The sequence below is a fragment of the Dermacentor andersoni genome, chromosome 5 (genome assembly GCF_023375885.2).
Source record: "Dermacentor andersoni chromosome 5, qqDerAnde1_hic_scaffold, whole genome shotgun sequence".
NCBI classification, from domain to species: domain Eukaryota; kingdom Metazoa; phylum Arthropoda; class Arachnida; order Ixodida; family Ixodidae; genus Dermacentor; species Dermacentor andersoni.
Window position 1 is genome coordinate 153,315,564 of NC_092818.1, and position 27,649 is coordinate 153,343,212.

Here is a 27,649-nt window from a genome sequence, read left to right on the forward strand (position 1 = left end):
GGAAGACGACCAATAGAGTTCCGCCTGTTTGCTATCATTGGAAAAGTGGGTTGAACTTGCACCACTGGCCTAAGCTGCAGCATTTTCAAAGCTTACAAAAAGTTAAGTGTGGAGAAAGAGAGAGAGAGCACGAAAGGTGTTCAAGAAGGCCAGTCGTGATGCGCCATTTGAACTAAAATTTTCACAATCGAAGCTTGCTCTTGACCCGCCAGAAAGGCTTTAACCTTGATTTGATGCTCTTTGCAGAACGGTACTGTAGGCCTGCTGTTGGGGAAATGTTGTTTCTCGTCCTATCGATTATGCTCTGGCTAATGAGAGGAGGATCATCCTGGAGAGCAGGTAAGGAGCCATCTGTGTTTTGGCAATCCCGCATAAGACCTGGATAAGAGCCGCGAAAAGGGAATTTCTCCGTAATTTCCGATTAGACTGTCTTTTGTAGTGAACGTTAAAATACGACAACAGACGAATAGTAATACGGATAAAGCAAACTGCTATGTCAACTCTCATTTTATTATGCGTAGTAAACCTCTTGCACGTAGTACAAGAACCTACGCCAACCTATGCATGTAGCAAACCTCGATTACAGAAGCACAACATATCCGATTCTTCGTGCAGGACCCACATGTCCAGCGGAAGAGAAACTGGCAACCTTCGAGGATGAGTACAGACTGATGACAAACCAGCTCCAGAAGGTAGAATGGAATTTCGCTACAAATATGACGTCGGAAACAAGAACACAGCGCAGCAACTTCCAGCCCCTTTACAATGTTTGGATGTCGTCTTGGAAGAAATGGGCCAGGGCTTTCAGGGGTTACGCGGGAACGTGTCCTGCGCCCTCCATGGAGCTCATCAGCATGATGAGGTCTGGCGTCGTTGTGCAGGACCCCCAGAATGCAAAGTATGATAATTGTGCTTTTAGTTTGTTACCTGTAGACAATCAAAATGAAGCATGGGAAGGAAGCGACTAAAGCAGGCTACGGACATTCTTTATTTTGTCCAGATGTTCAACCTGAGCTAAACCACCGGTGACTTTGTTAATTCTTTCCCTCACTTTGGGCTCTTCTGCATGGTGTTTTCGAAGCAGCGGTCTTACGTGCTTCTGTTTCTCTATATCTATGTCTTTCCGCTCCTCTCACTTCAAAACTATGTTTGAAAATGACCCTAGCACAATGTTTATAGGTTAGTTTCCGCAGGTTAGCTGCTGCTTCCTGCTACCTCGTACACAATGCTCGTCGCGCTTGCAATCCGCACGCTTGTGTACTGCCTTTCCCGCCTGCAGTAACTTTACTGCGCAGCACTAACTGGTTCGAGTTTTAACCCTTCTTCAGTTCTTCCTGAAGTCACTGTGAAGAGAGTTTTTTTCAGCAATTAAGCTAACTGCGTCACCCGCGGAAGGTGTAGAAAAGTCTTAATACCTTTCTGGCTGTGCACTGAGCACACAAAAATCTCTTAATGAACAAAGTACTGTTTAATGAATGCTCCGACAGACTTTCTTTTTTCTAAAAGCAGTTTCTCACATTTAATGGCGCCATGAGTGATGAAATTCAAATTCTTTGATCCAGTTGTTCCGCCTTTATATCTGTGATGCATGATGGCACGTTTGGGAAGGCATGGCTTTGATCTTTCGACGAGGATCGAGGTGTAAGTTTTGGATACAATATTTAGGCTGTCCTGGGCAAGCGCAATGCCCATTATTTAATTCCTTGGAAAATATGAATATTTGACTTTAATGCAAGAGCGGCGATGAGCAAACTACCTTCCAATTGCAGGAAAGTCTCCGAACTGCGCACAGCGATGATATCTTATTCTGCCAAAGAGAACTATAATGATTTGGAGCGCCATATGGCTGGCACAACCGATCCAAGTCTGTTGAAGTCCCAATGGCTTCAGTGGGCAAAGTGGCAGAATGCTTCCCAGATATACTTCGCTGCTTTGGTGTCCATGTTGAATGCTGCAGCTGCTAGCAACGGTAAGTGCAGTTCACAGATTACGCAACTAAGGTTGTTTGGCATAACGCGAGGGACAATATTTGGCACGCAGCAACGAATGCTTGGCAGTAACATCGTGTTCATGTTTTCGCATAACAGAACTGCAAATCACAACACCCCCTTTCAGCATTGTTTTTACAGTCCTTTCACTAACACAGTATCGCGTCGTAGCAACACGTACTCGAGTGTGTGCGCGCCATCAAGCACACGTAAGGATGAGGATCCGTATTCGAATACAAAGCAGGAATTACTTTAAATGGGCTCTCAAAAACAAGTGTAGGCCAGCTGTAATAAAGAACATAATAGAAACGAAGGCGGCCGGACTGCCGGTAACTAACTGTGCTTAATAACAGAATCCACTGTTTGGGCGCCACCGCAAAGCATTATCCTGCTGGTGTCGAAGATGGCCGTCTTAAATAGGCACCGACAAGTAATACTTCTCTTATTTGCATTCGGTTGGAGAACGTGACAGGGCCGGCGGACTTCAACTCAATATCGTATTTACCTTCGTCAATCTCTGTGAGCCTAATATAAAGCTTAGCTTCTCTTGTTAAAACCTCTTATTGCGACCTGTATCCGCACCACTATCGTCTCTTTTTCAATGGCACTTAGGGCCCTCACACCGGATGGCATCCAAGACGATACCGCAGTCAGGTGTTCTGCGTAATCCCCAAACAGTGATATTACTGCACTGTTCAGAAGAAAAAAAACGTGTACGGAATAAAATACATGAGAGCCTATGCAGTCGTTCTGCCTCGAGTTCGACATACGCCATTAAGCTCACATGTAACAGCGCAACGAATGGCGCAATGACTATACAACGCAACTCTTATTTCGTTGCCCCCCCTCCCCTCCCCCGCCCCTTACTTCACGAACAAGGCGGTTCGCCTCTCTGCGTCTACCTGAAATGTAAAGATACTACAGGCAGTGATTGCATAGGGTGCCCGGACAATGTGCGATACTCCTTGTGGGTGAGATGTTAAGATGCGATGTTTAATGCCATATAGGGCACGCTGTCATGCCATCAACGTCGAGACTTCTGTCAACTTCGTGTTTCGAGAAAGCGAAGTGGGTTGCTTTGAAAGAACTGTCGCGCAGGCTACCGCCACTACGCCGAGAGTTGGAACGAAGGCCTGGACGTGGAGCAAGAGAGCGCCCGCCTCTGGGAACGAGTGCAGCCGCTCTACTCGGAGCTGCACGCTTACGTGCGCGGCGCGCTACTACGACACTACGGGAAGGAGCTTCGACCAAACGAGCCAATCCCTGTACACCTCCTGGGTAAACGCAGTTTCTTCGCCGTATTAACTGACGTTCAACGTAACACTAAGAGCGCAGTCGCAAACCAAAAACAGTTGGTCAGCGTTTCTAGCAAATAACCCGCTGCCAGAGGTGCTTTCGCATCGAAGAAAAGCAAAAGTGCTCTTCATCCTTCACCTTTCCCTTCCCCTTCTTTCCTAGTTTATTGAGAAAGTGCTGATACTCGCTACGGTGACTCATTGGCTATGGCACTGTGCTGCTGAGCACAGGGTAGCGGGTTCGAATGGCGAACGTGGCGACCGGATTCCGGTGGGGGTTGGAATGCGGAAACGCTCGCGTACCTCACTTTGGGTGCGCGTTGAAGAAAACCCAGTTGGTCAAAATTATTTCGTAACCCTCGAATAAGGCGTCCCTTGTGACCATCCCTGCAGTTCCGGGACGTTAAACGCCCGTAATGTAATTTTAACAAGCGCCGATGCCGACAGCTAGCGCGCCGAATGTCAAGATGTTGTAAAACTGACCTGATCTTGTCGGCTCACGTTTCCGTGGTATTTTTGACAACAAATGAGCTGTTACCCCTATCCTGAACGGGACGATGGTAAAGCCTCACGGGGACGCACTGTCTTCTCTAAGGGCCGCATCCTACGAAGCCGTTTTCATACCAAGCTGAAACTTGGTGTGAAAACCATCATACCAATCGCTGGAACTTGATCATTACCTATGTTAACTTTCCGTCACTCTGCAGGAAAGGTCGCGTAGAGCACTGGAAGAATAACTGGCCATTTCAAGTGCTCGGTACTGTTTCGCATATGAGAACTGCATGGGAACGTGCACGTCATTCTGAAATTTGATAAATTATAATAACATCAATAATTGCATTTACGCACACAGTGTACGCATAAATGCATCGCAACTGAATTTTGGCATTTACACAGAACAGCTGTAGTCACATAAGACTATATTCTTATGTAACTAAGTGACTGCGTAAGCAGTGTTGCGTCCTGAGCTCATTTCCGATGTCCTGTTCTCGTGCTCTTTGTGGTCGCGATTAGTTAGTTAAATCACTTCTCTGCTTCAAACAAAACGTATTTATCTCTGCGAGTTCTTTCTCTGCCAGCTGCTGAGCTTGAGGAAGTGGTTGCACTGACGTAAATTGACTGAGATTTATTTCACCGCGGCTATTTTTTGGGACTGTAGCAGTCTTCTACGGAGCCGATGATACAGATGAAATGCAAAGGTGCAGCTTTTGAGTTATCGCACGGCCGCACCAATACTTCGCCACACACCTCCTATACGCATTCAAGGAAGGACGCCTCAATCACACGAAAAGTACTAACACGCACAGTGCTGACATCCCACTACACATATTCTATTAGCGGGGATCCAGGCTCCCCAACGTGTAAAGACTGCGGAGCCTGTCCCTTCAATAAACACACCTTGCGGGAGTGCCCCGCCACCTCCGCTTTCAAAACATAATACTTCAATGTTACTTCCAAACAAGCGTCCCGGCAATTGGCAAGAGTGGAACACTCGTCCACGAAAGTTCGAAAAGGTATGGTGACCGCTTTCGGTGTAGCACATCAATATTGTGCAGGACCGAGATGCCTGAGCCGATCAAAGAGGCCAGGGCTGGGGTCTTACTTCCTTTGATGCCGGTAAACGTAATTTGATATTTCTCCCCCTCAAGACAGCCGGTGAAAGCAAGGATGGGTGTGATCGCCAGCTGCTACCTGACAGGCCGTGATGGGAGGTGACCCGCTTTTCCTTCCAGGCAATCCTTTCGGCGAGAACTGGAGAAACTTGGCTGACTTGGTAGTGCCGGCCGACCTTCGGAGGAGCCCCACTGAGCAGGCCCAACGAGAGAGGCGTGTCTTACCGTCCGATTGCGTGAGAAGGGCCGAGGCCCACTACGAGAAGCTTGGTTTCCCACCGATGCCGCCTCTGTTCTGGAAGAACTCCATTTTCGAACGTCCTGGCAACAGCACCGCCATGGACTGCCACGCGACGGCGTACGATTTTGGCGATGGCAGTGACTTCCGGTGTGAGATTTTTTCATTCGTGTAATCTTTCTGGACGTGCGTGTTTCTGCTTGCTTGAATGGCTGCTGGCATGCCGTTGGAACGTGTTTATTTTTCTGTTTGTTGTTTGAGAGCTGCGTGTAGGCTGCTCATTTACCACTGGCTTCATTCAACGAAACAAACATAAAAGCGTCGTTTCGCAGACTATACGACGGGTGACATAGGCCTATATACTGTTTGCATCATTAAACTGTAGTTGCCTCTGTTCCTTAAGCTTTGTATTCTGCTGAAAAGCGCAGTCAGATTAAGAAATTTACTAGTAGTAAACACGTCTTTATTTTGGAGGGATGGCCTCAAGGCCTTTAGGAAGACGGGGAAAATATCACCACGCTCATCTACTCAGAGAAGGGAATTTAAACCGGCCTTCCAATTATAATAGAGAAGCGTGTAAAAACGATTTTTTTTTTTTTGCACGCTGCTCCACGCAGGCCATCCTTGAAGCGACCTATCAAGGTATCACTGCGTAAGCAAGGACGCAGCAAAGGATATCAGAGATGCATGCAGGGGGGGGGGAGGGGGGGGGGCACGCAAGGTGGAAAGCAGTGTGCCATCAGCACGAATTCTTACACGAGCAGAAAAATTATTCGTAGGGCAGTTTTCACAACAGCTGCTACCGGCTTCTAATAGTTTTTGAATCTAAGGGGTCCGTTAACTCAATCTGCGAGTCTAAATAATGCCGGTGTCTTGTCAAACGCAGTGCATAGAAATACGAAGGCACGTCCAATTCACTTTCGACTTGCTCAGAAGTCTTTACATACTACATTGACGCGACTCAGCACGTTTCTTGGCCTCGTTCACTTTCCGTCGAGGTCACAACCTAGCTCCTCTCGTTGTGCCCTATCTTCCTATTGTCTTTTTTCCCCCTTTCTTTTCTTTTCCTCACGCTGCTTTTTACCTGGCAAACGAAGGATCAAGGCTTGCCTGGTTGGCTCGAAGGCAGACGAAGAGATCGCCTTCCACGAAATGGGTCACGTGCAGTATTTCCTGGCGTACCGACACCAGCGGTCATTGTTCAGAACGGCGCCGTTAGCGGCCCTCCACGAAGCCATCGGGGAAGCCTTTGGCCACGCTGCTGCGGCCTGCGGAGGTGCCGGCTCGGCGCGCGGTGGTAAGTTTGGCGTGTTACTGTCGCTGCAGCAAAAAGGCTGGCGCCTTGAAAGCGAAGCGTTCTTTTTCTGGCCGCGTGTAAACGCAGCACTGTCTAGTCGCAGTCGATTCCCCCCCCCCTTTCCCCCCTTCCCCCCCCCGGCTCCACTTCCTCGTTTTACTTCTGTTAGCCACGCATCCTTTCCCTTAGCGCATACATGTCTGCCCTACGACGTCTATTCCGGTCAACCTCGCTACCGTCTCATAATTTAATTGCTTGCTCCTAGCGCTCTAGTTTAATTACCCAACTTTTTTTTGTTCGTAAGAGTTAAGCATCAAGTAGGCTGCCTAAGCAGCACGTTCCGTTAAACGCTTACTACCCATGGGACATATATACTGCCACGATAGAAAATTTTGTTTGTTCTGATTATTTTGCTGAAATTTGCTTGTTTTTTACACTTTGTTTCACTCTTATTTTCTTTTACGCTGTTTGATATTTATTTATTTATTTATTTATTTATTTATTTATTTATTTATTTATTTATTTTGCGAGATACTATATTTCGGCTTCTCCTGGCTCTCTTTCCTCAGCTTGCATTAGATTAGTCCTTGAATAGATCAGCAACAAGTGAGGTTATTGTGACAAAAAAAAATTCTAAGCCAAACAAAAGAAACAACTCAAAGATCGGCCGGAAGCGCCAAAGCGGCAATGCTTTCAGAGTGAAAAAGACGTTACAACGATTACCAGTGCTAACAAACGAAGGTAACATAATTAAATGATCAACATTTGTGCACCTTGCTGTGAACTAAAGGTAGTGCTAAACATGATGATAATGATGATCAAAAGAACGGACTGATGGCGCTAGTTGGTACTGCGTTACGTGAGCTATGACGCAAACGGGGCACGCAAGACGACAGACTTCGTGTCTTCACCTTCTCTGTCGTTTTACGTGCCGCTTTTGCGCTATACCTCAGGTAGTGGTGACGATGATGACAATGATGATTACAAATGAACATATAGTGTTATTAAAATGCGGATCGCTGTAAACTGGTCACATGCCCCCGACGCGTTCGTGGGGCATTCCCATAGCACTACCATATCTCTCCTGGGGCACTCCCATAGCAGGTGTCTGATAGTTAACACAAGGGTAGCTTCGAGCAAGTGGTTTCTCTTTGCAGGAAAACGTTGCTGTTGCGAAGATGTCGTAAGCCACACATGTTGTGAAGGCCCTAAATGCGTGCACCATCAGCATTACCGCTAAATCTAGCTCCACCTGGCTATTTTCTGTTCCATATTCAAAGGACGCATTGATAAATAGAGACAATTTAAAAAAAATTTTGAAGGGATTGCTACCGAAACATCATTTCAGAAACCAGCGTTCACAATTACTTTTTCATGGTCTAAAGACTTCGAGGAAACGACGTCATAAGTCCGTCAAGCTAATTTTGCAGTGGGCACGTCGAATGACTTAAGAGCTCCAAGGGCCTCGATTATTTCATCGGATGGGCAATATGTAGTTGATATTAAGAAATGAAATCGGCCAGGTCGTGTGATACATGGTACAGATAACCGTGGTCGTGTAAAACAAAAGAATGGGTGTCTGTAAGGAAGGGAAACACTGCTCATGGCCGCAGGAAATTAGGCTGTTTAAGGTTAGGAAGTTTGCAGGCGGAGGCCGCCATTGGCCGACGCAAGGGAGTAGTGATTTGTGATCATTGGGGGCGGCCTTCGTCTTGCAGTGGACAAAATGTTTTGGTCACATGGGCAAATTTAGCGACACATTGAGCGAGAGCTCTACTACGCAAGAAAAGTGTCACTTCGAATTGATGGCAGTGGCGATGAGTACGCGAGAGCAGTGGACGGAAAATGTCGTCACGTGGTATCAGGAGAGTGTCGAGGCACCACGGAGCTTGGTATAAAGAGCTGGGGCGGACGCATATCGAAAGCGATATGGCATGCGCCATCATTTTACCCACTCTGCGCTCAAAGGGTTCAGCCCAGCGCGGGCAGCGAGCATGGGGATAGAGCGCGCTCTGTGCGACAGTAACGCTGACAGCGCGCTTGTCTCGGCCGTGTACCGGGGCGATAGAAGAAAAATTTGTACTCGAGGCCGTGGACCTGAATACCACAGACCGCCCTTTCTCTTAGTACCTCCGTGCCTCCGTGGTCGAGCCTGCGCGGATTCTGTGCAACAACAAGCCACCGCCGTCGCGATTATCTGCTCGAAATCTGCATATATCCACCGAAGTCTGTGTCCCGTTGCACAATGCGGTCCTTGGCCATCGTGAAAGCGAGCTCGCATCTGCAGCAGAGACAAGACTGCGCTCGAGACGGTAATCCATGCGTACTGTGCGACAATTCGATTGGCTAAGACATTTACAGGGCGCTACGTGAGCAGATAACATTGTTCTAGGGGCCCTCACAAATTTCATACGACGCCTTGTCTGACTGCAAGAACGTGTCCTTTTTTTTCTTTCGTCTTCTCGATCTTTCATCACCAACTTTCGAAAGAAGGGAGCTCTTTAAAGCCTCAAGTAAGGATGGTGTCGAGACTTTATTTTAATTCTTTTTAGGCTTAGCATCGACGCTGACGCTTTCTCCTCGTTGGTTTGAACTGGAAGTGCTTTTCAAACTGCGCACTTTGCAGAGCCGCACACCGATGGGTCCGAGAGACACCTGCACTCCCGTCGTGACACTGTGGGCAGTTTACTGCGGGAGGCTCTATTCAAGCTCGTACCTTTGCCCTGGATTCTCTCCGTAGAGAGATGGCGCTACGCGGTCTTTCAAGGCCACATCCCTGCCGAGAGCCTCGCCTCTTCGCTATGGGATTACCGGTATGCGCTTTTGCATACGGCATGGCCATGTTATCAGTATATCATTGCTTCGCGACGAAGCGATGCGGGAAACTGGCATACGGACAACCACAACTCTGTATAATGATGCCGCGTTAGCTAATGATTAGAAGATAAAAATAAAGCTTGAAGAATGAAGTGGATGTAATTAATTGTCTCACAAGAGCAGTTCGCTGAAGCTTTGAACGAGCTGAACGTCGCCTAGACAGTCGACAAGATATACGTATATACTCGCGGAAAACGACCTTGCGTTGATTTATCGTAACAGATAAAAGAAATGTGGTTCGTGCGATGTATCGCGGATCCACGGAGGACAGCTGCAGGAGCTCGCCTCTGACTTGCGTTCTCAATTCATATCGCGGTGGTATTTGGTCGCCGTTACATATATATATATATATATATATATATATATATATATATATATATATATATATATATATATATATATACTTTTTCTCTCCAAACAGAGAAAAGTTGCAAGGTGTGAAGCCGCCTACACCGGAGGCGAGGGGGTACTTCGACGTTGGAGGAAAGCACCACGTGTCCCACTTCATACCTTACTTCAGGTCAGAAGTCTTTCCTGTTCGCCATGAGTTTTATTGAAAGCGGGCCACAAAAATAAGGAGAGACGCTTCTTTGTATTTGCAACGTAGCCTCCTTTGCGCTTCGTTTTAATTTCAGATAAATAGCAAGCGCGCGTTGAAAAGAACCATTATGTTCGTTTCACTGATTTGACTTCCTGTCTATGCATAAAATGAATAAATTATGTTTTAACCACTTCCATTCAGTTCCGCATGCATCCGGCTTTATAACCGACATGAATATTTTCCTCATTATTTCAATGCCTTGTTTCTTTTCCAGGTTCACCTGCATTTGTAACAGCATATATCTTAATTCAACCTCCAAAACATGCGCTTTGGGCCACTTTATGCTGAGAAATTGGCTACAGAGCGAGTATATGTCAATTTTATACGTAATTACGCATAGCAGGTGTTCAGGTCAGTTATTTATTGTTCGTGTTTAAATTTATACTTATAATAGGAGTCGCACGAAGATACATAGACATCGCCGTGCGGCCGCGTTGCGGTAACAGGCAGTGGACTGACCCGAGATCGCGAAGGCGTCTGTCATGAATGAATTCCAATAAATGAATATATACGAGAAATCGAGTAGCCATCCAAACAAGAGAGAAGTTCACAAGAACACGGAGGCTTGAAGTGATCATCAGTGGCCGAATGGGGGAAGGGTCGCAGATACACGCGTACTTAAAAAGACGCTGCTAAGGAGAACAGCTGCCACCATGACGAAGACAAGTTTCCTTGTCTAAACGCTGACTACATCGACATTCCCTGTTCGACCATTCTTAATCAACCCGATAGCGAGCGTTTTGTCGTGGGTATATATACTTATGCGATAGATAATGCATAGGCAGGAGAAAAGTGCGAATCTTCTGCCTTAGGCGACGGTGTTTTCACGAGTGTCCTTGCGTATGGTGTCGCTCCCACACGTACTCAGTGCTTCCTCTCTCCCTTTCTTCCTCTTTCTATTCCCCTTTCCCCCACCCCCAGTGTAGGGTAGCAAACCGGATGCTGTTCTGGTTGACCTCCCTGCCTTTCCTACCCTTGTTTCTCTCTCTCTCTCTCTCTCTTCACGAGGGTTCTCGCCGGTCTCGCAGCTGCTTCGAGAGCACGAACCCTCGCGACTGCAGCACTTCGCAAGCATCATAGATCAGGCACGGGGATGATCCTCTATCGCGTGCGCAGGAAGTGCGCGTGCGAAGCTCGCTCAACGAGGCGAACGCTGGTCTCACCATGTCGGTATCGAGCCTGCGGAAAGTCGCTGTTCAAGCTTAAAATGGTGCAGAACGAGCGCACGTGGTGCATGCTAGAAGTGAGTGAAAGATGGGGCACGCACGCACGCATGCGCACGCACTGTCAGAGAGAGAAAGAGAGAGCTCGTGTCTGTGCTTTCCAATCGCCTCTCCAGTCTTTTGCGCCGTCCCGTACAGTACCCTTCAATGACGTTGCTTTGCCAACTAGCTCGGATCTAGATCTAAGTGGGGTACGCGGTGGAGGTTGCAGTACGCCGTGTAACATTGTTTTCTTGATTCCATATGTACCGAGCACATGAATGCTTGACCCCGATGAACAGCATTACATCACGCGATTTCTACCCGTGATGAAAAAAAAAAGCTTTATTCCCGTTGAAGACTACAATATTTCAGGCTTTTCAGAAAAATAAAAGTAAGCGCAATAAAGAAGGTCAGCCGCCAGTGGGGATTGAACTCACGATCACTGGTTAACAAGATCAGCGCTGTGCCACTGAGCAATCGCAACTCTTCTTTTTCTTTGTTGCATTCTTAGCAACAATACGTACACAGGCACAAAGAGTTTGTGCTAAACAGTGTTATTACATACGTTGGATAGACTACTAATTTAAAACGCCTTCAAAGATGCTTTAACAGACACTAAACCATCAAGCTCCTGAAACCACTCTGGTGCTTCCATTATGTGCTTTAGGGCATCGCGCGTGCACGTGAGACTTACAATTAGGTGTTGCCTCGACGACCTTGCATCTACGCGGACGTTCCTTACATCCCTACGCGTTTTCCACACTCATACAAAAGCGTTGTCATGTCAGCCGGCACTCCCTCTGCGTCTGCGTATGGAAAGAAATGAATACCAGAAGGGCTTATCGACAGTTATTCTTTTCAGAGTTCGTTTGAGAATATCCCACACGAACACGGAGTCGTGGCAATCCAAGAAGATGTACTCAATAGTTTCAGGTTTGTTACATATGATGCAGTAACAGACCGCGGAACAGAGGAACCCTTGCTTTGTAGCCATGGCTTCATAGGTAAAGTGCCAGAATGCACTTGAAGAAAAAAGGTTTTCGGTGAAGATCTAACAGGTGCTTTCTTTTTCACGCGTTTCAGCACGTTGTGTTCCGGTCCTAAGTTGTGCATCGTACAATAGTCAGGTAACGGCTAGAAAACACCAACAAGATCGTGATATATTTTCTTTCGCCTCACGGAAGACGAAAATTCATTCGAAAAATGTGCTTTCAGCCAAGAAAAGGGCGTAACAACTTCCCTAAAAAAAAATCAGTTGGTTTTTATGTTTCTTCATCTCTTGATGAGGCCACCCACTCAATTGCGGCACTCGCGCTTTTCTCTGCCTTCAGTGAAACATCGGCAGCTTTAGCCAACAGCAGTGGCACACAGGGGCGCAACAGCATTTGTGACATGTGTGTTAACTTGAAGCTGGGATTTTCCTTCACCGGCTCTATAATAAATGGGTGGACACACTTGCCAAATGGATGTTCATTGACAAGGGGACAGGCGCCCCTGCTTCCTAAACCTCAATCCGATTTTGTATTTGTTACTTATTCCTAGTTTTAATTAAAACTATAGTGAAGCGTACACTGGGTCTGGATCTAGGTTCGTGCGGAGATCGCAGTTAGCGCTAAGTCTTCAATACATCTAGCGCTGTGGAATGTGGACCCATGTGCTGACCACGAAGTAACGTGAGTTCCTGTGAGTCAGAGCAGCATCCAACAGTACGGAAATGTTATTCCGTAGCTAACGCAGGTTATATTTTTACCGTTTAGCTGGTAGTGGTTAGCCGGTAATGCAGATTGCCTTAGCACCATGGCGGAGCTGGTGGTAACCAAAATGTGGTGTCCAGAAAAAACAACAGTTTCGAGCTCTACGCAACGCTGGTGTACAGACCAGCGCGGAGCGACTACTGAGCGAACCGTGTATAATCAACTTATGCATCTGCTGCCTTACAGGTATTTCTTTGCGCGCTTCCTTGACTACCAACTGCTGAGGGCAATGTGTTCAGAAAGACGTCAACAAGCGCCCATGGTCTTTTGTTGCGTGGAAAGTGATACTCCAGCCGTTCGTAACATAAGGTGAGTAGGACTCATCTGCAGATTTTTAAGTTCTGCAGCTTAGAGAATCGTAAATTTTTGAACCATTGGCGTGCAGTATGTGATCACAATAGCGATCTCTCTATAAAATTACTTATGGGGAATTACACTTTAAGACTATAATTTATGGCTGTGAAAGACACCGTAGCAAAGGGCTGAGCAATTAATTTTGGTGAAGTGTTACTCCCTAACGTGAATCGATACCACCTCCACCACTGGGTCAGCGTTTGTAGCAACCTAGAAAGTTCCGAATAAAAACGTTCCGGAGCGGTCTTTCTAGAAGACATTGTAATAACGAGGATTCGCTATGTAAATTATACGAGAACACGTCCACTCACGAATTTACGCATTTTGTCACGCCCCACGTGACAAGCTATGCATATACATTCAGAATGCGTTTTCTTTATTCATTTCGCATTTGTACAGTAGGCGGTTTCGGAGTTTTGAAAAACTATCATGGGTACCTCGTGTGAGTAATTAAGAATGTAGTAATTAATGCATTATAGCAACAAAGCATTTCGAACATAGTAAGAAAATTAGAACATATAAAGCAACTCGGAACATCTAATGCCTAAAATATATGATAAGCAAGGGGAATGCTGAGTAATACATATGTGCAACGCAAATAGAAGTTGTACAATTTCTAAACAGTAAAAAAAGCAACTCGGGTAGGAAAGGTAATCGGAGCGTAACATAAAAAACAAATGTCTAAACACACACATAAATAGTTAACATATAAATATGCTTACGACATAGCTTCGAAGTATTTGATCTAAAGCTAGTTGTGTTGTTAGCAGGTGTTCCTGAGCTTTATTCTTAAACATTCATGTTGTCCGGCTAGCTTTAATATAATATGGCAGTCCGTTTCATTACGCCATAACTAGTGCTTGTTAGAGGAAGTAATAAGAAATTGTGAGATAAATATCGTCTATTGTTTCAGTTATGTGTAGAAATATTAATTGTGCCTAAATATACTTCACGGTTGAGTATGCGCTATATCAGCATAGTCATGTTGGGCTGAAGCAGGTAGCTTAACATTGGTAGTACGCTAAAAATTCTTACTGCAGTGTCACATAACTACAGAAATTTATAGCACTCACGGCTTGATTTCTTTAGACGTCGCAGATGTAATGTGTGCATAGAATATGCGTTTGCCTAAACTGAGATTCACTATTGTATACAATACACTACAATACACTGACAATGGAAGATAACGTGATAAGGGAAAGTTCTTTCGCGCTGCGGGAAATAGGAGTGCCTTACAATTAGTCCCGTCAATCCACAATCATTCTTTTTTTGCACAGAATTAATTTCACCATGTAAGCTCAATTTCTGCTCCTTTTCTTCCACAGCGTGAGTTCTTCGAAGTATGACGTTATGGGCGAAAAATTGCTCACAAAGTGAGAAAGAATTTTCTGCACAGCTGATATTTGGCCGGTTTTCACTTAGTTATATACCTCCTACGGTGGATTTAAAAAGAAGAAAAACAGCCGCAGTAGCTCAGTGGATATGGCGTTCTGCTGCTGAGCAGCACGGGGTCCCGGGTTTGATTCCCGACTGCGACAAATGCGAAAAGTTCTCGCGTAATTGGATTTAGGTGCTCGCCAAGGAACACCCGGGTCGTCGAAATTAATCCGGAGTCCTTCACTGCGGCTTCTCATAGCCCCCTGGTTTTGTTTGGGGCGCTTAAACCTACTAACCAATCAATCGCAAGATCAACAAAAATTAACTTTTTCACTGCGTTTTCTCTTCCTTTTTCTTCAGGCACATGATGTCATTCGGTGCGTCGATCGACTGGCGAGAGGCGTTGCAGATGGCAACAGGCTCTCCGGAAATATCAGCGGAACCGTTGCTGAACTACTACGAGCCGCTCTTTACTTGGCTTCGGCGAGAGAACGTTAAGTTGAACAACTCGGTCGGATGGTGAAAAAGCTTTCCAGCACGCACGCCACCACTGGAAGGGACCCGTATGTTTCCGTACAGCTTAACTCACGTTGACAATGGCGACGCCTCATCATGTCCGAAAACCGCGCGGAAGCATTGTGCCCGGTGCGTTATGGAAATTGAAAAAAAAACATCTGTTGACACTTTATAGAGGCGAAAGAAGAAATAAATTTTAGATCCTGCAACATAGGTATTCTTTTCGTTTCTGCCCTTTCGGTTCTGCAGAGGTGCCTGTACATTAGCGACAGAGAAGCCCAAGCCACTCGGATCGGATCTTCCCGAAACTTATACTAATACTAATACTAACTTATTATACTAATACCGCATGATCCCAGGGAAATTTCCTTTACCTCAATCGGTGATGACCGAATGTACGGTCTACCTACGATGATTAGGGAGTTTCGGCGCGAAAGACTGGTCATGCACTTTAAAGCTAGGCTGGCGTGTAATCACGATAACCAATTGCTATGCATACACTGTTATCACACAGCCTTCATTTTAAATAACTCATTCGTTATCGCATGTTAGAGATGACACAATAGTGAAACTTGCCACGATTGCTCAGTGGCTATGGCGTTTCACAGCCGAGTACGAGGTTGCGGGTTCGATCCGGTTCGCGGCGGCCGCATCGGGATGGGGGCGTAATACAAGAACACTCGTATACTGTGCATTGGGTACACGCTAAAGAACCACCAGGTGGTCAAAGAACCACCAGGTGGTCTGGAGTTGCCCGCTACGGCGCGCCTCATTTGTAGATCGGAGTTCTGGCACGTGACACCCCAGAATTATTATTTTTTTTTGTTTAGAACACTGCAAGCATTGTGTACCAAATTAAGCTGTCAGCGTGCGCTTGAACTCATGCTTGTGGCCCTTTTACGTGGGAATGACGCTCAAATTTACGTCACAACTAACTCGTTTACGCGCTGTCTAATGAATCCAGGCTAAGATAAGCGTTTTCGTTTCACAGATATCAGTGCAAATATGTTACAAGTTGACGATTGGCTGTCGATAAACGTAGTTGTGTGACGTCTGTGACGTGGGCTTAATTCGCAAGCTCTGACCTATTTACATCTGTACTTCACATTCGCTTCACCTGCAGTTTCTCTTTTTTTTCTTTTTGGCCTTTGTGTCACCTTTGTTTCAGAAAACATAGATCATGGATCAAGAACATATAGGTGAGACAAAGCTGATTAATGGTCTATAATTATGATCTATGTAGTTCATGGTATCTGAAGGCGTTTTATTACTTCAGTTTTTCCTTTATCATATTTTGATCTTTCTAGTAATGTTGAAGAGCCCTGCATTGGGACGTATCTTTTGTACCAAACTTCAGAAGGCTGCTTACTCTTTTAGTAGGCCTTTGATTTTGTAACCCCCCTTACACAATGCCCCCATAGGGCCTTAAGGTATTTCAAATAAATAACTAAATAAATAAATAACAGGGTCTCATTTCCTTGCCTCTTTTTTTACCGCCTTCCTCCTCAAGCTTCCTTCTAGCGTTTTTCCGTCGACGACTGCTTTCCCTATGCAAAGTAGCATGTCGGCTGCTACGCATACGTGAGCATAACTTACTGCATTTGGCCAATTCCCCATAGTGGGTGGGCGACACATGTTTGATAGGAAACAACAACAACAACGTCCCATTAACGAGCTTTATCTCCCTTTCTCTTTCATGAGGGACAAAATGCAAACACACAAGTCCGTCGCGGTGACCTGTAGTGGTCGTGGCATTGTACTGCGGCGCACAAGTTCGCGGGGTTAATAGCTTGCCGTGACGGCCGCGTACCGCCAGGGCGGGACGGACAGACAGCAAAGGCGCTCTTAAATTTGGGTGACCTTTGAAAGAGACATGGGGGTGGGAATCATTATGTGAGAGTCCACCAAGCGGGCCGTCCATTTCAGTGCGCGCTGATTGTATACGGCTCGATAGCCGCTGGACCGGCGTCAATCGCCACCGCAGGCTATCAAGCCCTCTTCAATCAGCGCGCGCTGAGATTGGCAGTCCATATAGTGAGTTGGTTGTTAAACAACAAACTTCCTGGGGGCTAAAAAGATTGTCCAGTTAGCCCAGCTGTTGCTTGGGACGTTAAACCTTGTTGGGCAATTAACAAAGCATGTAAAATAAAGCTTAAGTTATCTGCTTAAGTTATTTCATTCAGGGGTTGCTGCTGCTTATTTTCGTGTGACGAAAAAAAGTTAAATAAGAAAATCAAAAATAAACCTTTTTTTGGCGACGTCAGCAGTCGTTAAGAGTCGCCACAGTGAAAACACAATATTTTTTTTACCTTTTCAACAACCGATTAAAACGCGCCTTCCGAATCTCAGCGACAGTCGGCGCTGTAGCAAAGGTGCGCTGGTAGGGTTTTGTGGGACACCTTACGGTAGGAGAGTAAAATCAAAACAGAAATCAAGAAAAGAAGTGAGCTCGGAGGAGTAGGGTATCGCTCAATATTCAAGGATCACCCGGTTTTCGCGGTCTTTAAGGAATTCCTTCAGTTCTCGGCTTTCACTAGTCCTAGCAAAGTAGCGCCACGTGGTGCTCAGGTCACTCGCTAGAAAGGGAGGAAATGCGAACGGCTTCGCTTACGGTTCGGTAGATGGCATCGTTGTGTGCGCGGATGCGGGAGGGATTTTTCAGTGGGAAGGAAAACGAAGCGCCGGAGCAGCGGCGGCACTTATGAATTAATGGCACTGTTTTAAGCGCACGCTCCTTGGCGATGATCCGATTCTTCAATCACTGGGCGGTTGGTTTGTCTCTCACAGCAAGCGCTATAAGGTAGGAGATGCGCTACACGTATAACGAATGGTGTTGTTTAGCCATCTGTACTAACCCTACCGATTTGCCGGCGACTGCTTCCTACGAAATTTCGCAAAGGAACAGCAAGCAATACATAAATATCATCTGAAATATTACTAAAATGAACATACGCTTTCTTTTCTCCCCGCTCATTGCCCGCCCTACAAAGTATGGTTAACACTTATTTGCTGAAGCTTCGTGATTGGTCACACCCAAATAAGCTTAGTTTAAACGTAAATAAAACATATTCTTTTCAAGCCGATCAAAACCACGGAACGTTATTCTATACAGATACATTATGATCATACAAAGGTCAGTCAGGTTTCTTCTCAAAAAATTCTTGAAGTGTGGTTTAATGAAAATCTTTCTTGGTCTGTACATGTCTCAAAACTTGCTTCTGAACTAAGAAAAACTGTTGGCATGTTTTTTAGGATTTCTGCACTCTTGCCTGTTTGGTTAAAGGTGTCAATGTATAACGCACTGTTTTTCTCAAATATGTCATATTGTAATCTTGCATGGGGTACAATTACGTCTTCAAATTACCATAAACTACTACTGCTACAAAAAATAGCCTTGGGTGCTATTGAGGGCTATTACGGTGCACCACAAGAATTACGTACACAACCCTTGTTTGTTGGGCATCGCATACTACATGCTGACCAAGTGTATTATCTACGGCTGTTGCAATACATTCATCGAAACCGTTTGCACTCTGTTACTGACAGTACAATAAGTTACAACCTTCATGAGGTAAAACTACGAGTTCCGCGAACGCGCACGCATTATGGTAGACAAAAGCTGAATTTTCAAGTACCCAACACCCTCAACAAATTTCCCTTTATTGATGATTTCTTTTTATCTGAAAATGTGGTCAAGAAAAACACGAAACGACGTTTGATTGAAGGCGAAATCCAAATATAAAATAATGTAATCTACCGTTTGTTTATACACATGTTTCTCTCTATCTTTGTTGCGGACAAGTACCGTAGTCGCATTTTTCATGTCGTAATTCACCAGTCATGTATGGATTGTATTTGTACGTGTACGACTTTGCGTGCTTGCACATGTTTGTCTTTTTCCCTAATAAGGTTTCACTGTGCGCATTGTAGCGTTGTTTTCACACATTTGTCGCACCTTCTATGTACGTTTTCTTGCCTTTATATTATTACTGCCAACTGCATGGGTACCGGGGCCTCGTCAGGCCTTACCGCCTTTTGTCCCGGTCCCTTCTTTTCCTTGAAAAGAAGAATAAACTTCATTTCACTTCACTCGCATAATTACTTTTCGTTCCTTGAGGGGCTCGAGTGTATACGTTTCGCAGCTTTCAGCTGAGTGTTCCTCAACGCTTCCTTTCATGTATTTTAAAGACTTTGGCAAGGCGCTGTCCGTAAACATTTTCAGTCCCCTTAACGTAGCTCCCTTTCTTGTTTACTATGTGCATGAATGCAAGCCTCTAAGCTTAACACCGCTGCTGCTGTTGGAGTGAAACGCCACGTCAGTGACCTCTGTTGGTTATAGTTTCAGGCTCTAGACGGCAAACCAAACACCGAAGGCAGTCGAACATGACTTGAACAGCTACTGAAGAAATAAATCATACGAAGCAAACCGGAAGAATCGTTTATGCCTTCTTATAAAGTGTGCGTTTTTTTTTCCTTCGCAATAAAATCGGCGAAGTTGAGGTGGGCTCCACAACACTTACGACGTGAACGGTCAGCAAATTATTGCTCTGCAGTTTATGAAATGCCCTCTCTCACCACGGTGGTACTTCCTGAAAGATTCACGTAAAGCAGCAACCATCTTCCGGATTCAGTATAATAGCTATTTTGCGGATTTAACAATGCAGAAGAGCGTCGTGTCAGCGTCCATGCGCACATGGAAGCGAGACCCGCGTTTGTAACGAACGGCACACATGGTCTTCGGTATTGCATTCAAAGCGTCCCACGAAGAGCCTTGTAAACTTGCTTGCAGACTTATTTGATGCTGCCATGAAAATCCGGCTCCTGGATAAGCAGACGGAGAGATATAAGAAAATGGTACAGCCAATGCTACAGTAAAAATTGCATCGAGAGCTTCATGAGCACGACTTATTAACGATTTGTTTGTTTACTGTTTACGTCTATCTTTTACAGCAGGAACTGCTGTTCTCTTAAATTTTGACAATTCCATCCACATGCTGTGTAAAAAGAAATTTTTTGGAGGAAGCTATTGGCGTACGTCACAAAATGATTTCATCACCGTCTACTTCCTCCAAATGCCCAGACACAACAGATACGGGGTTGAAGCACAAATCATCGGAAAAACCTGTGAAGTTCCGCTTAAACAAGACATTTGCGCTGGAGCCTTGCAACTTTTAAGCATGAGTTTCGGCATTTTGTTGCTGTTTGGGCTTGTTAGTGATCCATAAAGCAGCAAATATTCCACGTTGAAGAGTAACATACACAAAAAAGAAACGTGGGCAGACTGGGCGATAAGGGTGTCCAGTTCCTTATTTGTTGACCTTTTCTTTCCGCGTGCTATTTTTACTGCTCTTCAGTGCTGATTGTTGCGGGCTCTGCTAGAGTATTCTTCAAAGGTGTAACCGGTTTACTTTCGTTAGCATATTCTCAAATAATATGAAGGTGAAGATCGCGATGAAGTGAGTAACTTTCGCGACGAATGGATGTATCCGTCACTTTCGAAAGTGACGAACAGCTTTCCTCACTTTAGCGATGAAACCGGACAAACAGGTTTATTCTGGCATGATGTCAGGTTGACCAATGAATAATCTGCTATGCTTGTGATAGTTGGCTAATATTGCCAAAAGACATGCCAAAAACATGCCAAAGCAGACGAGGATGTGTGTTTGTAGTGTGTGTACTTTTCTTAGTCCTGCTCCGACGTCTAATATGCGCTGCAATGACAGTGAAGAATAGACTGAAGTGATTTATCTGTTCTTTTTCCTCGCCAAAATGAGCTGTGTGGTGACACATCATTCCAGCTAAATCGAGCGGACAGTGAAACCCCTCAATTTGGTCCCAAACGCGCAACGAGAAGAGTAGGTCACTCACGTCCCCCATTAACGTCGCCCTAAAATCCGTCGCATGTCTCCTTAGGCACCATGGGCGAGTCGTCTGGGCAGCCAAAGGATTCCGCGAATGCCGGAACGTGCTTAGCTGCCGCATTGCAAATCCAGCGCCCCGGCATCCGGCCAGATCCGTTCCTGCGAGACGTGTAGAAGGGTCCCGCTTTACAGGGTTTGTGCACTAAGTAATGCTAGTGATTTTATTGTGAAGCGACTACACGCCGCAGTGTGCTAGGAGCGATTGGGATACGTGGAGGGGGAGGTCAGCTTACGCACGCGCGGTCGCTCTGTCGTCTGCTACCATCTGGAGAGTAAGACCAGGATTTTTCACGAAACCCGTTTCCATTTCCCGTGCAAGCCGTGGTGCGCAGCTCGTTGGAACAAAGGATTGCTATCAAGCTTTGTGTGAAATTCGGCAAGTCAGCAGTGGAAACTTTTCCTATGATAAAGACGGCCTTTAGTGATAATTTTTTGTCGGAATGTCACGTCTATCGGTGGCATAAAGCCTCTTTACAAGATATGGAAGAGGTCAGCGACGAAGCCCGCGCTGGACGGCCGTCAACGACCACCACCAATGAAAATGTGACACGTGTGAAAGATCTTTTGAACTCAGACCGTCGTTTGAGTGTCCGTTTAGTGGCACAGACATTAAACATTCCAAGAACTACCGTTCACGAGATCTTGAATAATTTGCAGATTCGAAAAGTGGGCACTAAGAATGTGCCCAAAGTCTTAATTTACGACCAGAAATCGCGCCGAGTTGAAACGTGCCAAGAAATGTGGGACTTGTGTGTGACCCCCACTATTTAGACAATGTCATCACAGGTGACGAGTCTTGGTTGTTGAATACGACCCCGAAACAAAGAGGCAAATACCGAGTGGCGCTCCTCAGCATCTCCTCGCCTCAAGAAGCCGGTATGAGCGTGTAAAGGTCAAGACCATGTTCATTGTGTTCTTTGACATCAGGGGACACCACGAGTTTGTACCACATGGTACAACCGTCGAAGCCAAATTCTACGTGGCAGTGCTCAAGAGACTCGAACGAAGGGTCCATCGGGTCCGTCCTGAAATCGCGGGCGATTGGGAACTTCACCATGAAAACGCGCCAGCCCACACCGCCGTCCTCGTGACCCGCTTCCTGGTCGATTCAAATGTGCCAACGGTCTTCCAGCTGCCCTACAGTCCTGGCGTCGCTACCCCAAATTTGCTTTTGTTTCTGCGGTTGAAAACTCCCATGAATGGACATCATTACGGCACAGTTGACAAAGTTCAAGAGGCTTGGACCAGGGCTATAGAGGACATTCCGGAGGAAGCCTATAGCGTGCCACCTTCGATACCTGGAAATCTCGCTGGAAGCGATGTGTCGAAGCAGAGGAGTCTATTTTGAAACCATTTCATGCGTTGTACTGATCTGATCAATAAAGTTGTCTTAATCGACTCATTGAGGTTACTTTTTGGACATACCCTGTATATTATACATAGCATGTACCACGTCAAAAAAAAAAAAAAAAAAGGAAAGGAGGGGCTGCAATTTTGTGGAGCCATTTAAATACAGGATATGGCGTCTCTCCTCCGGATGAAAGCAGTGTTATGATAAGAAAAGCCTACGTTAATTTGACTGGTACTCTGAGAGAGTTACCTGTTATTTCACGCGATATGTTTGACCACGCAGCAAACTTATTGCTGAAAAGGGAGCGCACAGTAATGCGTCCAGCTGGCGTCATTCAATCAGGAGTGCTGTAATTCGCGTGCCTCTCTCTATCGTCATATGCCCTCCTAGCGAAAGCATCACTGTGTCTAGCGCATGGTTTCGAGTGGCGCTCTCAAACGCCAGGACATAAAGGGGCTGTATCAGGGTGCAGGAAGCCTTCGTACATTAAGGCTCGGGCGCGCCTCGTAGCGCCCCATCTTGGGCTAAGTTATGCTGAAATGAGTGGCAGTTTTAGCCACGGGTTCTATCTTTTCTCTGAGCGTGAAGAACGCGCTTGGCGAGGAATAACATACAGTACGAACTTGGAGGCTGATATGATTAGAACTGGCTCATTAGTCTTTCTTTTCACTCGACGACAGGATACGCATTTCGCTGGCTAGCGCGAAGCGTTTAAATGTCAGCATTTAAACATGCAGGATCGCGTCCTCGCTTACACGTAAAGCTCGCAGAATCCCCGGCAGAACCGTACAAAGAAGCGCTGCCGCATCGATAGCGGGCCCTGCTGCGACATCACAGACGGTGCATCGTGGCGTCCCGGCCCGCTGGAGTCGGCTGTCGAAGGGCGGTTGAATGTCGCAAGCTCGAACGCCGTCTGCAGGCCGAGTATGGCGCTTCCTAGCTGGTCCCACACGTCTGCGTCCGAGAACTCCAGGCCACCGGCGCTGCCGGACAGGTACACCTGCAGACGTCCACCGCGCCGTTCGGCCAGAGCTTTCACACAGGGGAGTCTCGTAGAAGGATAGCGAACAAGGTCGTCAACCAAATCTGAGGCTCGTTAAACGCAGCGTTCTAAGACTGTACCCTGCGTCTTTCTTGGGGATTAGACGATTTACGATGGATGTCTAGCAGCGCAACTAGCTTTAAATTAAAACCTTAAAGAAAGGAGAGAGAGGGTGTCGTACATTGACCTCAGCCTTTCTCCTGGCACCTTTCGGTTCAACATGGCGAGGCTTCCTGGCACGTGCACTCTTATCACGGTAACGCTTAATAAAGGAGCATATTCTCACAATTCTGTGCGCCTATAAATGGAAGTTACATAGCAATTTTTACTCAAGTAAACTTTATTAATGGGGCATATTCTCAGAAATTTGTGCACCTATAAATTAGCAATGAAATTGTAACCTTTACTCAAGTAACGTTTAAGAAAAAGGCCTTTCTCAGAATTTTGTGCACCCATAAATTAAAAGGTATATAGTAACCTTTATTATAAATGTAGATACGCGTAGTTTCTTTACATTGTAGCCTTTCGTATAGACATATAGTTTTGCAAGTCTTCACCGGCGCGTCCATCTGCGCATGCCCATGAATTTTGGACATTTACTCTTCAGCCATCCGTCAAACTTCACTGCAATGCATGACGTAGCTAACTGGGCCGCACTTTATTAAAATTGGTTTCATAGGATCGGCCGAATTTCAACAACATTCATTTACCAACGTCAGCAGGTACCGTTTTCTGAAAAGTATGGGCATTTACAGCACTTATTCGTAACTTCTCTGATGCGTTATAGCAGCGCTATGGTCAAGGTTAAAACACTGCGATAACTCAGCCGGGAAGTTACGCCTAAGTGCCGTAAAAGCCTATGTTATCAGAAAAAGGGTATGCTTTTCACATATGTAACGGAAAGTTGGCAAACTTCGGCTGATCTTCTGAAACATCATTTTTTGAAAGCGCTTCTCAATGAGTTACATTAGTGCCCTGCAGGAAAGTTCAACGGATGGCAGAAGGAACGATGCACTAAATTCATGGGCATACACCCAGACAAACGCGCGGGTGAAGACGTGCAAGGCTGTATGCGTGTACGAAAAATTACAAAAAAGAAAGAAAAGAGAAAGTTTATAGAAATGGCCGGTGGGGCTATACCCGAAATTCTTGGACATGGCACTCTGTCTAACATTAATTAATATTCAGGTCTTAAGATAAAAGTACATTTTATTGCTGTGAAAGCTTCATAGCAGCAACAGACGTCACGAATCTCGCGGTAGCCTATACAATTATTTAGATATAAAATATTGCTAATTAGCGTTTTTTTTATTTCTTTAGGGGACATGTCATTGTATATAGCCGGTTCCTGGTATTCCGGTAGCCGTTTGCGCCAATTCGTCCGCGCCGATAGATAAGCGGAATAGTGCCGCTTATAGCAGTCAATGTTATGCGCCTTATGGTTAAACCGAATGTGGAATATATGGTCGAGAGCTCTGCTGCTCATGTCTACGAATTTCGGTATTGCGGTAGATTCGTCTACGAAGGTGTGTCTGTGGCACATAATCAGAATGTCTGGCGCTTGACTGGGACTCACGAAAGTAATGTAATCGGAAATAGTCGCACTTCGTGTGTATTGCGTCTATTTCATGCATTTACTTTGGGACCTCGCCAAAATACATCAAGATATAGCGGTATGGGGCAAAAAAGAATGACAATAGAATCGGGCAGGTCTGATATAAAGCAACAACAAAGCACTGATTCACCATTGGCAGTGGTGACTGATCGAATATATTTAGTACTGCATCGTGCTTTCTAAGTTAGAACATACTGAGAGAAAGCATAGTGAATGCATTGTGATATGAATCCTAAATTGCGAATTAATTGTCCCATTTAAAAAGAATAGCGCAGTGCCAGCGTGCGCAATGTTTCGCATATTTCGGTATAACTCCAAGAAGAGCCGTTACTGGCCAAAGCTTATTCCATATTGCACGAGGGTATAGTCCGTGCGTATCTGGTATAGCTTTTGCACAGCTTTACGCTACTTTCGAGATAAGGTACATTGATGCATTGGAAATTAAACATATGACAATGTCATTTTTTCTTCGGTGAGTTATCTACCTGCCGGAGGCACAGCACGTACTGCCACATCTGTTGACGTGTCTTGGGAGTCCACCACTCACGCGCTGTGCCTGTCTCGTCCACGTGGCTGCCACGCTCCCCTACCGCCTGCGTCAATACCATGTTTTGACGTTATAATTACTATATTTACAGTGCACCAAAAGACGAGAGACGGTAGAAGCAGCAAGACAGTTGTTGCCACTGTTGCTTCTGTCGTCCCTAGACTTTTGCTGCGCCACTATTCTGGTAATTAATCATGCACTAACTAGTCCATCAACGTGTTTTATTGAGCTAACATTGTAAGTTCGGGCAGACATATTCTACAGTGTCAAAATATTGAGCTGTCTTCAGAATTGCGTTTGAATTTGAATGAGTAGAAACTGTTACTAACGTCGACATTTGCATAGCGAGAAGACCCACACGTATGCTCTCGTACATATCTTTTGGACAACTTCTTTGTCGTCATTTCTGGCCATTTTCAACTCAGTTAAAAGGAGATACTGCACTAAAGGCCTTACTATTAACATACATCACAACAAAGAAAAGAGAAGCAAGAGCAAAAGAGCCTGCTCGTACTGTGCACAGTGCCCCTGAAAGACATGACACCCAGTAGGTGCGGTAAGAGACGGAACAAGGTCGAATATGTCATGTATACCTGAAGCATTTGCTGCGCCGCCATGGTGCCCAACGTGGCAAGGTCCAAGAAAGGGAAACCCGACGCGAACGGCTCCCTGAGCTGGGCGGCCGGCACGCACAGCTCGTTGTCGCGGCTGAGCCTCACGTGCGGGCTCTGCTGGCGCGTCAGCAGCCAGCCGCGTTCTGGGGAACGGCGCGTGCGCTGGAGGAACGCCAGCGCGGTCATCGTGTGCGCCAGGAATCCACCCCAGGAACTATGGCTCGGGGCAGGGAGGTCGCGGGGTCGATAACCACCGACGCCCTGCTGTGTGGCGTCGCAAGGTTGGTAATGATCCAGATGCAAGCTTGGGCTTGTTCGTTCGAAATTAGGTTCAGTACACGTCTTCTGTTCGTCCAACTCGTCCGCGCCGGTTACCATTTGAAATGGCTCAAATGGTTTGAAAGAGTTGTGCCGCCGTCATGAATCGACCATGGCTCGTTATTAGGAGGTGATGCTGCGACCCGCGAGACTACGCTGGGGCATCAGCGGCATCAACGTATAGCACCATGCTCATTTGGTGTCCTTATGAAGTTTTGAAAATGAACAAGTGCTTATTCGTGACCAGTTAATGCAATCAGAGCAATAAAGTAGTGGAGGGAGGCTATACTTGCTAAAGGAAGTGAATCACTCTGCACTTACTTCCACTTGAACGTACACTGTTATGCTGTATACTGTATGATCAAGGTATGCCACGCTTCATTCACTAAGCAAGTAGAATCGCTCTGACCACGTCTTATTCTGAGGACTTCGCAGCTTAGAAATACCACGCTGTGAATAACTACACCGTGCTTAGAAAGGGGAAATGTATTGCCACTAAAATAATTATGTATACAGTTATGTTAGTACCATATCCTCAGTAGCACAAAAAATATTTCGCTGCGTCCTCCGTATTACGAGAGCTACAGTAAGCGCTCACAAACCAAATAGAGTAGGGCATTACATACGCAATCCTCCTTCATACTTTACAATGCAGGCCGCAGAACTTCGGCTATAGGATATCGGGCCGCATCTTATACTCGTGCATTTTACTATATTCTACATCCTATCAAAACAAATATAAAAATACTTACCTATCGAACATACATAAGAAACAAGACGATACAGCTACACAGACGAATGACATATTTTTACTGATAAAATAAGCTGCAGGTGAATGTTCTTGGGGCCCTTAAGCAATTAAACTTTCATTAGTTGTCGGCTAAATAAGTACTGTAAGCTTCTAAACGGGGCTGAGACGTTCAAGCGAGGGAGAGCTGGATTGTACATCATGTGAAGTCTTTGGCAACACATTAGAGAGCCGCCTACTACCGTTTAGAAAAGAAACGGAGAAAGCTGCCGTTAAGAGCGAAAACTTGATGGAAACGGCAATAATGCGTCCGTTGAGGCGAAAACATTCTGAGGGTAGCCTCGCCACCATATGTGGAGCTCTAAAGACTTCCGTGCA

The 27,649-nt window shown here is 45.8% G+C and overlaps 2 protein-coding genes across 2 annotated transcripts; one reads left to right on the forward strand and one right to left on the reverse strand.

The window, feature by feature from the left end:
- Window positions 1–250: 250 nt before the first annotated feature.
- Window positions 251–16,602, forward strand: LOC126532141 (angiotensin-converting enzyme-like). Its single transcript, XM_050179822.3, has 10 exons — window positions 251–339; window positions 616–898; window positions 1,770–1,969; window positions 3,087–3,266; window positions 5,017–5,284; window positions 6,232–6,431; window positions 9,058–9,244; window positions 9,730–9,828; window positions 13,055–13,177; window positions 14,960–16,602. The coding sequence occupies exons 1-10, from the start codon at window positions 276–278 to the stop codon at window positions 15,120–15,122; spliced, it is 1,767 nt and encodes a 588-aa protein (XP_050035779.2). The 5' UTR covers window positions 251–275; the 3' UTR covers window positions 15,123–16,602.
- A 1,770-nt stretch (window positions 16,603–18,372) lies between these two features.
- Window positions 18,373–26,763, reverse strand: LOC129384807 (endothelin-converting enzyme 2-like). The gene is made up of 5 exons (XM_055070391.2): window positions 26,185–26,763; window positions 25,530–25,637; window positions 23,143–23,387; window positions 20,984–21,135; window positions 18,373–19,936 (listed from the first exon to the last, which is right to left on the reverse strand). The coding sequence occupies exons 1-4, from the start codon at window positions 26,581–26,583 to the stop codon at window positions 21,003–21,005; spliced, it is 885 nt and encodes a 294-aa protein (XP_054926366.1). The 5' UTR covers window positions 26,584–26,763; the 3' UTR covers window positions 18,373–19,936; window positions 20,984–21,002.
- Between the last annotated feature and the right edge of the window lie 886 nt (window positions 26,764–27,649).